The sequence below is a fragment of the Procambarus clarkii genome, chromosome 55 (genome assembly GCF_040958095.1).
Source record: "Procambarus clarkii isolate CNS0578487 chromosome 55, FALCON_Pclarkii_2.0, whole genome shotgun sequence".
In the NCBI taxonomy this organism is placed as follows: Eukaryota; Metazoa; Arthropoda; class Malacostraca; order Decapoda; family Cambaridae; genus Procambarus; species Procambarus clarkii.
The window spans coordinates 5,627,687-5,639,136 of record NC_091204.1 but is presented as its reverse complement, the minus strand read 5'-3'; the positions used below and the strand labels follow the sequence as shown (position 1 = coordinate 5,639,136).

The 11,450-nt window shown below is 47.7% G+C and overlaps 1 protein-coding gene across 1 annotated transcript; it reads left to right on the top strand.

The window, feature by feature from the left end:
* The first annotated feature begins 2,492 nt into the window (after positions 1–2,492).
* Positions 2,493–10,539, top strand: LOC138352866 (mucin-6-like). The gene is made up of 7 exons (XM_069305419.1): positions 2,493–2,627; positions 4,532–5,260; positions 5,526–5,674; positions 5,967–6,340; positions 6,494–7,380; positions 8,465–9,239; positions 9,932–10,539. Exons 1-7 carry the CDS (start codon positions 2,493–2,495, stop codon positions 10,537–10,539), a joined length of 3,657 nt encoding a protein of 1,218 aa, XP_069161520.1.
* Positions 10,540–11,450: the final 911 nt, after the last annotated feature.

The following is an 11,450-nucleotide window of genomic DNA, read 5'->3' as shown; positions in this document are numbered from 1 at the left end:
GGTTCCAATTGGTTCCGCTGGTTAGGCACACTCCACGACCGATACTAGGGTTGCGAGCCCTAGGCAGGAGCCTCGTGTGATTTCACAGATCACTCTCCTCACCACAACACCCCAGTGGCTAGTCTTCTCCACCAGTCAGCCCCGGGTACGACAATTCCTCAACTGCCACGTCACAGGCAGGATAACACAACAGTGTTCATCCAGGGGGTGACTCAGCTTCTGCAGCAAACACGATGGAGATACCTAGGCTGCCTTGGGTAGACTGCCCCACCGACCGATTCAGCAGTCCCCAGGTCGACTCTGTAATCAGACACGTCATCAGTACTAGTTAAACTCTAGGGGCACCTCACTCACAGGCTTAGACAGAAATGCCCACACTATCTACTCCATAGATGGCGTTGCTGTCTAAGCGTCACCTCACCAGAGGTCAGCAGGGGCTACATTACTAGCTGATCAAGACGGGAAACCAGCCCCTGTGGCCGGTAAATCTCGGTCCTCACTAGATGGTGTCGTCCATTTGGAGGGGGTTTCGGGAGCTGACCCACAGATGGCGCGGTCGTCAACTGCTCAGTGCTCGGACGCTGGATTCGGGTCCGTAAACACCCACCTACCCCAAAACCTCCCTGCCCCCACTCAAATACTCAACCAAATCTCCCTCACCCCACACCCAATCCCCACCCTTCAACCCTCCCCTCCTCCCCCTTTCCTTCCTGTCCTCCCTCTTTTTTCTCCCCATACCCTCCCTGTCCCTCCCCTTTCACTTGACCCCCCTACTCCTCATCCCAGTATCCTCTGCAACCCTGGTATCCACCTCACAAATCCTCACACCCATGGTACAGCTTACCCCACCAGCGGAACACTCACCAAGGAGGAGATTTGAGAAGGGACAGAAGAAAGTGAGCCTCAAGGCAATGTACACTAACATAGATAGAATTACAAATAAAGAAAATGAACTTGGAGAATGGGTACTAGAGGAAAAACCAGATATAATAGCTCTCACAGAAACAAAGCTAACGAAAAACCATAACAAATGCAGTGTTCCCACAGGACTTTAATGTTATGTGGAAAGAGAGAGAAGAAGAGGTGGTGGTGGTGTTGCCCTGCTGGTAAGAAAAGGCTGAAACTTTGAGGAGATGGTAGTTCAGGGATGTGAAGGTTTCAGTGACTACATAATAGGTACAATAACAACTGGAGGGCAAAAAATTATAGTCGTAGTCATGTATAATCCACCAACAAATGACAGAAGACTCAGAACAGGAGTATGATAGAAACAACATGGCCACCATTAACATAATATGGAGAGCAGCTTATGTTGCTAGCAGAAATGGATCTGGGCTACTAATCATGGGAGACTTCGATCATGGGAAAATAGATTGAGAGAACAGAGACCTACATGGAGGACCAGAAACATGGAGAGCTAAGCTGCTGGACGTAGCAACAAGAAAATTTCTAAGCCAGCACAATCAAGGAAACAACAAGAATGAGAGAAGATGAACCAGCAATGCTTGATCTGATACTTACCCTAAATGAGTGGGATATAAGGGAAGTCAAGATGGAAGCACCCTTTGAAATGAGTGATCACAGTTTATTGAACTTTGAGTACCTGTGTAGTGCTAGGAATTATATCCCCCCAAAACGAACTAGGAAACAAAAAGCTGGCATACCAAAAGGGAAATTATGAGGAGATGAGAAGCTTCCTAAGGGAAATACCTTAGGACACATACCTCAGAGCTAAGTCGGTACAAGATATGATGGACTGTGTCACCCAAAAGTGTCAGGAGGCAGTAAGCAGATACATCCCGGCCCAAAAGGAAAAATCCGAGAAGCAAAAGAAGAATCCATGGTATAATAGGGCATGTATGGAAACAAAGAAACTGAACAAAAGGGCGTGGAGGAACTTCCGGAATAACAAAACACCAGAAAGCAGAGAGAGACCAGAGAACCAGGAATGAGTATGTCAGGGTGAGAAGAGAAGCAGAGAAAAGTTATGAAAATGATTTAGCAAACAAAGACAAGACCGAATCAAAGCTACTCCACAGTCACATCAGAAAGAAAACAACAGTGAAAGAACAGGTAGTGAAACTTAAAACAGGCAAGAACAGATATACAGAGAATGACAAAGAGGTGTGAGAAGAACTCAACAAATGGTTCCAGGAGGACTTCACAACAGAACAAGGTGAGGTCACTGTGCTAGGAGAAAGGGAAATAAACCAGGCGGCTTTGGAAGGGTTCGAAATTCGAGAGAGGAGGTCAAAAGACACCTGCTGGATTTGGATGTTAGAAAGGCTGTTGGTTCAGACGTGATCTCGCCATGGGTACTGAAAGAGAGTGAAGAGGCACTTTGCTTGCCACTCTCCATAGTGTATAGTAGGACACTTGAGTTAGGAGACCTTCCAGAAATATGGAAGACGGCAAATGTGGTCCCAATATACAAAAAAGGGCGACAGGCATGAGGCACTGAACTACAGGGAAGTGTCTTTGACTTGTATGCCATGCAAAGTGATGGAGAAGATCGTGAGAAAAAAACTGGTAGCACATTTGGAGACAAGGGACTTCGTGGCAAATCGCCAACATGGGTTCAGGAGGGTAAATCTTGGCTGACTCGCTTAATAGAATTCTACGACCAGGTGACAAAGATTAAGCAAGAAAGAGAGGGCTGGGTGGACTGCATTTTCTTGGATTGTCGGAAAGCCTTTGACACAGTACCGCATAAGAGGCTGGTACATAAGCTGGAGAGACAGGCAGGTGTAGCTCCAAGGTGCTCCAGTGGATTAAGGAGTGCCTAAACAATAGGAAGCAGAGAGTTACGGTGAGGGGTGAGACTTCCGATTTGCGTGAAGTCACCAGTGGAGTCCCACAGGGCTCTGCACGCGGTCCAAACTTGTTTCTGATATATGTAAATGATCTCCCGGAGGGTATAGATTCATTTCTCTCAATGTTTGCGGACGATGCCAAAATTATGAGAAGGATTAAGACAGAAGAGGACTGTTTGAGGCTTCAAGAAGACCTAGACAAGCTGAAGGAATGGTCGAACAAATGGTTGTTAGAGTTTAACCCAACCAAATGTAATGTAATGAAGATAGGTGTAGGGAGCAGGAGGCCAGATACAAGGTATCATCTGGGAGAGGAAATTCTTCAGGAATCAGAGAAAGAAAAAGACTTGGGGGTTGATATCACGCCAGACCTGTCCCTTGCAGCCTATATCCAGAGGATAACATCAGCGGCATATGCCGGCTGGCCTACATACGAACGGCATTCAGAAACTTATGTAAAGAATCATTCAGAACTTGTATACCACATATGTCAGGCCATTCCTGGAGTATGCAGCCCCAGCATGGAGTCCATATCTAGTCAAGGATATGACTAAACTGGAAAAGGATCAAAGATTTGCCACCAGACTAGTACCTGAGCTGAGAGGTATGAGCTACGAGGAAAGACTACGGGAATTAAACCTCAGTTCGCTAGAAGAAGGAAGAGTTAGGGGGGACATGAAGGGAATTAATAGGGTAGATAAAGCCAGGCTATTTAACACAAGAGGCACACGCACAAGGAGACACAGGAGTGCCAAATGAGCCACAAAGATATTAGAAAGAACTTTTTTAGTGTCAGAGTGGTTGACAAATGGAATGCATTAGGCAGTGGTGTGGTGTAGGCTGACTCCATACACAGTTTCAATTGTAGATATGATAGAGCCCATAGCCTCAGGAATCTGTACACCTGTTGATTGACAGTTGAGAGGCGGGACCAAAGAACCAGAGCTCAACCCCTGCAAACACAACTAGGTGAGTACAGCATTATTATCCTCACCATCCTAGCAGCATCCTCATCTGCACCATCCAACGCAGCATCATCATCTTAACCATCTATGCAGCATCCTCATCTTCACCATCCCCTGCATCATCCTTATTTTCACTCATCTGCATATCAACCTCATCTTCACTATCCCCTACAGCATCCTCATCTACACCATCCCCGGCAGCATCCTCATCTTTACCATCCCCGCAGCATCCTCATATTCACCATCTTCACAGCATCCTCATATTCACCATCTTCGTAGCATCCTCATCTTCACTATCCCAACAGCATCCTCATCCTGACCATCTTTACACCATCCTCATCTTCATCACCCCCAAAATCCTCATCTTCACGATATCTGTAGCATCCTCATCTTAACCATCTCCGAAGCATCGTCATCTTCACCATTCCCCGCAGCATTCCTCATCTTCACCATTCCCTGAAACATCCTCATCTTCACTATCCTCACAGCATTTTCATCTTCACGATCCCCGCAGCATCGTCATCTTCACCATTTCCGCAGAAACCTCATCTTCACCATCTCCTGTAGCATTCGCATCTTCAACATCCCCACGGCGTCCTCACATCTTCACCATCCCCGCAGCATCCTCATTTTCACAAACCCCGCATCATCCTAATCTTCACCATCCTCTGCATTATCCTCATCGTCACTATCACCTTTATCATGCTCATCTTCACCATCCCCACAGAATTCTCAGTTTGATCATCCCCGCAGCATGCTCACCTTCACCATCCCCTGCAGCATTCCTTACCTTCACCATTGCCGCTGCATCCACATCTTCACCATGTTCGTAGCATCATCATTTTCACCATCCTCACAGCATCCTCATCTTTACCATCCTTACACCATCCACATCTTCATCACCTCCAACATCCTCATCTTCACTATCCCCGCAGCACCCTAATCTTCATTATTTCTCTAGCGTCCCATCTTCACCATCCCCTGCAGCATTCTTATCTGTACAATTATCGTAGCATCCTCATCTTCACTATCCCTGAAGCATCTTTATCTTCACTATCTCTGCAGCATTCTCATCTTCACCATCCACCACCAACATCCTCGTCTTCACCATCCGCGCAGCATCCTAATCTTAAATATCCCTGCAGCATCCTCATCTTCACCATCCCCTTAGCATCGTCTCTTCACTATCCCAGCAGCAACCTCATCTTCACCCTTCCCACAGCTTCCTCATCTTCATCATTCCCCGCAGGCATCCTTATCTTCACTATCACATGCAGCATCCTCATTTTCACCATCCCCAATGCATCCTCATCCTCACCATCCCTGCATCATCCTCATCTTGACCATCCCTGCAGCATCTTAATCTTCACCGTCCCCACAGCATCCTCATCTTCACAATCCCCCCTCAATCTTAATCTTCACCATCCACTGCAGCATTCCTATCTTCACCATCGTTGCAGCGTCCTCATCTTCACCGTCCCGGTAGCAACTTAATATTCACCTTGCGCTAAACATCATCTTCACCATCCTCGCAGCACCCTCATGATCACTATCCCAGAAGCCTTCTCATCTTCAATATCCTCTGCAGCATGCTCATCTTCACCATCCCCTGCAGCATTCTTACCCTTCACCATTGCCGCCTGCATCCTCATCTTCACCATCTTCGTAGCATCAACATCTTCATCATCTCCACAGCATCCTCATCTTTACCATCTCTGAAACATCATCATATTCACCATTTTCGCAGCATCCTCATCTTCCCAATCCTAACCGCATCCTCATCTCGACCATCCTTACACATCCTCATCTTCATCACCTCCAACATCCTCATCTTCACCATCTAAGCAGCATCCTCATCTTCACCATATCTGCAGCATTTTCATCTTCACTATCCCCGTAGCATCCTGATCTTCACAATCTGAACAGCATCATCATTTCCACCATCCCATACAACATCCTCATCTTCACTATCCCTTGAAGCATCCTCATCTTCACTATCTTCGCAGCATCCTCATCTTCACCATCCCACAGCATCGTTTTCTCACCATCCCCGCCAGCATCCTCATCTTCACCATCCCCTGTACCTTTCGCATCTTCACCATCCCTGCAGTGTCCTCATCTTCACGATTCTCGCAACATCCTCATTTTCACCATCTCCGCTGCATCCTCATCTTCACCGTCCCCGCAGAATACTCATCATCACCATCCCACGCAGCATCCTCATCTCCACCATCCTCGCAGCAATCTCATCTTCACCATCCCCGCAGCATCCTCATCTTCAGAATCCCCGCAGCATCTTATCTTCACTATCACCTGTAGCATCATCATTTACACACCTGCTTACAGAATCCTCATCCTCACCCATCCCCGCCGAATCCTCATCTCCACAGTCTCCCGCAGCATCCTCATCTTCAGCATCACCTGTTGCATCCTCTTCTTCTCCATCCCCGCAGCATCCTCATCTTCACCATATCTGCAGCATTTTCATCTTCACCATCCCCGTAGCATTCTCATCTTCACCTTCACCTGCAGAATCCTCATCTTCACAATCTGCACAGCATCGTCATTTCACCATCCCCTACAACATCCTCATCTTCATTATCCCCTGAAGCATCCTCGTCTTGACCATCCCCACAGCATCTAATCTTCAACATCCCCTAAGCATCCTCATCATCATTATCCTCCCTTAAACCTAACCATCATCATCCCCTGCAGCATCCCCATCTTCACCATCCTTGCAGCATCCTCATCTTCACCATCCCGGCAACAACCTAATATTCACCATCCCCGAAACATCATCATCTTCACCATCCTCGCAGCATCTTCATATTTACCATCCCCGCAACAATCCCATCTTCATCCTCCCCACAGCATCCTCATCTTCACTATTCCCGCAGCATCCTCATCTCATCATAACCACAGCATCCTCATCTTCACGATCCTCGCAAATTCCTCATTTTCACCATCTCCGCTGCATCCTCATCTTCACCATCCTGGCAGCATCCTCATCTTCACCATCCCCGCAGAATCCTCATCTTAATCATATCCCGCAGCATCACCTCAGCATCACCTGTAGCATCCTTTTCTTCACCATCCCCCGCAGTATCGTTATTTGCAGCATCCCTGCAGCATTCTCATCTTGCCGATCCCTGCAGCATCTTCATCTGGTCCATCCCTGCAGCATCCTCAGGTTCACCATCCCCACTGCATCTTCATCTTCACCGTTCCCGCAGAATTTTCATCTTCATTATCCCCGTAGCGTCCTCATCTTCATCTTCCTAGTAACATCATCATCTTCACCATCCCATGCAGCATCTTCATATTCACCATCCAATGCAGCATTCTCATCTTCACCATCTTCGTTGCATCCTCATCTTAACTATCTCCGCAGCATCCTCATCTTCATCATCACCCACCAACATCCTCATCTTCACCATCCCCGCATCATCGTTATCTCCAGCATTACCTGGAGCATTCTCATCTTCACCATCCTCACAGCATTCTCATCTTCACAATCCAGCAGCATCGTCATCTTCACCATCCTCGCAGAAACCCTCATCTTCACTATCCCCTGTAGCATGCGCATCTTCAACATCCCTATGGCATCCTCATCTTAACAAACCCAGCATCATCCTAATCTTCACCATCCTCCGCATCATCACTATCACCTGTATCATGCTCATCTTCACTATCCCTGCAGAATTTTCAACTTCATCATCCTCGTTGCGTCCTCATCTTCACCATCCATGTAGCATCCACATCACTATCTCCCGCAGCATCCTCCTCATCTTAGCATCACCTGTAGCATTCTCTTTTTAACCATCCTCCACAGCACCGTCACATTGGCCATCCCCGCAGCATCCCAAGCTTCACCATCCCCACAGCATCCTCATCTTCACCGTCCCCCTGAATCCTAATCTTCAGCATCCTCTGCAGCATCCCCATCTTCACCATCCTTGCAGCATCTTCATCTTCACCTTCCCTTCACCAACCTTACATTCACATCATCCTCTTCACCATCATCGCAGCATCCTCTTGTTCACTATCCCCGCAGCATTCTCATCTTCACCAACCCCACAACATCCTAATCTTCACTATTTTTTGTAGCGTCCTCGTTTTCACCATCGCCATCAGTATCCTCATCTTCACACTCCCATGCAGCATTCTTATCTTTATCATCCCCGCTGCATCCTAGTCTTCACAAACTTCGTAGCATCCTAATTTTCACCATCACCACAGCATCCTCATCTTCACCATCCCAGCAGCATCTTCATCTTCACTATCCCTGCAGCATCTTTATCTTCACTATCTGCGCAGCATCCTCATCTTCACGATCCCAGCAACATCCTCATCTTCACCATCCAAGCAGCAGCCTCATCTTTACCTTTCCCGCCGCATTCTCATCTTCACCATCCCCGCAGCTTCCTCATCTTCATCATCCCTCGCAGCATCCTTATCTTTACTATCACCTGTAGCATCCTCATTTTCACCATCCTGGCAGCATCCTCATCTTCACCATCCCCGCAGAATTCTCATCTTCATCATATCCCGCAGCATCCTCATCTTCAGCATCACCTGTAGCATCCTTTTCTTCACCATCCCCGCAGTATCGTTATTTGCACCATCCCTGCAGCATCCTCATCTTCACCATTCCCTGTACCATACTCATCTTCACCATCTTCGCAGCATCCTCATATTCAGCATCCTCATCCAAGCAGCATCGTCATCTTCACCATCCTCATCTTCACCAACCCCTGTACCTTCCGCATCTTCACCATCCCCGCAGCATCCTCATCTTCACCCTCCCTGCAGCATCCTCATCTTCACCATCCTCGCAGGTTTCTCATCTTCATTATCCCCCGTAACCTTCTTATCTTCACTATTACATGTAGCATCCTCATTTTCACCATCCCCATCGCATCCTCATCTTCACCATCCCCGCAGAATACTCATCTTCGTCATCCACAAAGCATCCTCATATTCACCATCACTGTAGCATCCTCATCTTCACCATCCCCGCAGTATCGTCATCTTCACCATCCTCTCAGCTTCCTCATCTTCATCATCCCCTGCAGCATCCTTATCTTCACTATCCCATGTAGCATCCTCATTTTTATCATCCCCACAGCATCCTCATCTTCACCATCTCCGCAGAATCCTCATCTTCACCATCCCCTGCAGTTTTCTTACTTTCACAATTTCCGCTGCATCCTCATCTTCACCATCTTCATAGCATCATCATCTTCAACATCCTCACAGCATCCTCATCTTTACCATCCCCGCAGCATCCTCATATTCACTATTTTCGCAGAATCCTCATTTTCCCAATCCCAACAGTATCCTCATCTTGACCATCCTTACACCATCCTCATCTTCATCAACTCCACCATCCTCATCTTCACCATCCCCGCAGCATCTTCAGCTTCACCATATCTGCAGCATCTTCATCTTCACCATCCCTGTAGCATCCTCATCTTCACCATCACCTGCAGAATCCTCATCTTCACAATCTCCGCAGCATCGTCATCTTCACCATCCCTTGCAACATCCTCATCATCACCATCCCCTGATGCATCCTCATCTTCACCATCCTCATCTTCACTATCCTCATCTTCATGATCCCCACAGCATCGTCATCTTCACTATCCCCACAGAGACCTCATCTTCACCATCCCCTGTAGCATCCGTATCTTTAACATCTCCGCAGTATCCTCATCTTCACCATCCCAACACCATCCTCATCTTCACAATCCCCGCATCATCCTAATCTTCACCATCCCCCCACTGATCCTCATCTTCACCATCCCCTGCAACATGCTTATCTTCACCATCCCCTGAAGCATCCTCATCTTGACCATCCTTGAAGCATCTTAATCTTCACATTCTCCTCATCATCCTCATCATCACCATCCCTCCTGAATTATATTCTTCATCATCCCCTGCAGCATCCCCATCTTCACCATCCTTACAGCATCTTCATCTTCACCATCCCGGCAGCAACCTAACATTCACCACCTCCGAAACATCATCATCCTCACCATCCTCGCAGCATCCTCATATTCACCATCCCCGCAACAATCCCATCTTCATCCTCCCCGCAGCATCTTCATCTTCATTATTCCCACAGCAACCTCATCGTCACCATACCCACAGCATCCTCATCTTCACCATCTTCCGCAGAATCCTCATCTTCACCATCCCCAGCTGCATTCTTATTTTCACCATTACCGCAGAATATTCATCTTTACCATCTTCGTAGCATCCTCATTGTCTTCATCCCCTCAGCATCATCATCTTCACCATCCTCGCAGCATCCTCATCTTCACCATCCCCCACCAACATCCTCGTCTTCAACATCTCCACAGCTTCTTAATAATCACCATTCCTGCAGCATCCTCATCTTCAACATCCCCTGCAGCATCCTCAACTTAACCATCTTCGCAGCATCCTCATCTTCACCATCCCCACATTATTGTTATCTTCACCATCCCCGCAGCATCCTCATCTTCACCATTCCCTGTACCTTTCGCATCTTCACCATCCCCGCAGCATCCTCATCTTCCCGATCCCCGCAACATCCTCTTTTTCACTATCCTCGCTGCATCCGCATCTTCACCATCCCCGCAGCATCCTCATCTTCATCATCCCCCGCAGCATCCTTATCTTTACTATCACCTGTAGCATCCTCATCTTCACCATCCCCGCAGAATCCTCATTTTCGCCATCTCCCGCAGCATCCTCATCTTCAGCAAAACCTGTAGCATCCTCTTCTCCACCACCCACACAGTATCGTCATTTTCACCATCCCTGCAGCATCCTCATCTTGACCATCCCTGCAGCAGCCTAATCTTCACCATTTCCACAGCATCCTCATCTTCACAGTCCCCCTGAATTTTAATCTTCACCATCCCCCTGAATCCTAATCCTCTCCATCCCCATTTTCACCATCCTTGCAGCATCCTCATCTTCACCATACCCCCACAGCATCCTTAACTTCACCTTCCCCTGCAGCATTCTTATCTTCACCATTACCACTGCATCCTCTTCTTCACCATCTTCGTAGCATCCTCATCTTCACCATCCCCACAGCATCCTCATCTTCACCATCCCTGCAGCATTCTTATCTTCACCATTACTGCTGCATCCTAATCTTCGCCATCCCCACAGCATCCTCATCTTCACCATCCCCCTGAATCCTACTCTTCACCATCCCCTGAATCCTAATTTTCATCATCCCCATCTTCACCATCCTTGCAGCATCCTCATCTTCACCATTCCCCACAGCATCCTCAACTTCACCATCCCCTGCAGCATTCTTATCTTCAACATTACCGCAGCATCCTCATCTTCGCCAACTTCGTAGCATCCTCATCTTCACTATCCCAAGCATCCTGATCTTCACCATCCCTGGAGCATCCTAATCTTCACCATCCCTGCAGCATCCTCATCTTCACTATCCCCGCAGCATCCTCATTTTCACCTTCTTAAGGTTATCTTGAGTTGATTTCGGGGCTTTAGTGTCCCCGCGGCCCGGTCCTTGACCAGGCCTCCACCCCAGGAAGCAGCCCGTGACAGCTGACTAACACCCAGGTACCTATTTACTGCTAGGTAACAGGGGCATTCAGGGTGAAAGAAACTTTGCCCATTTGTTTCTGCCTCGTGCTGGAATCGA

Coding starts and splice junctions, on each gene's coding strand:
- LOC138352866 (XM_069305419.1), top strand. CDS start 2,493: ATGCAAAGTGATGGAGAAGATCGTGAGAAAAAAACTGGTAGCACATTT. Junction 2,628..4,531: donor TAATAGAATTCTACGACCAG/GTGACAAAGATT, acceptor TCATCCCCGCAG/CATGCTCACCTTCACCATCC. Junction 5,261..5,525: donor TCCTCATCTTCACCGTCCCG/GTAGCAACTTAA, acceptor CCATTTTCGCAG/CATCCTCATCTTCCCAATCC.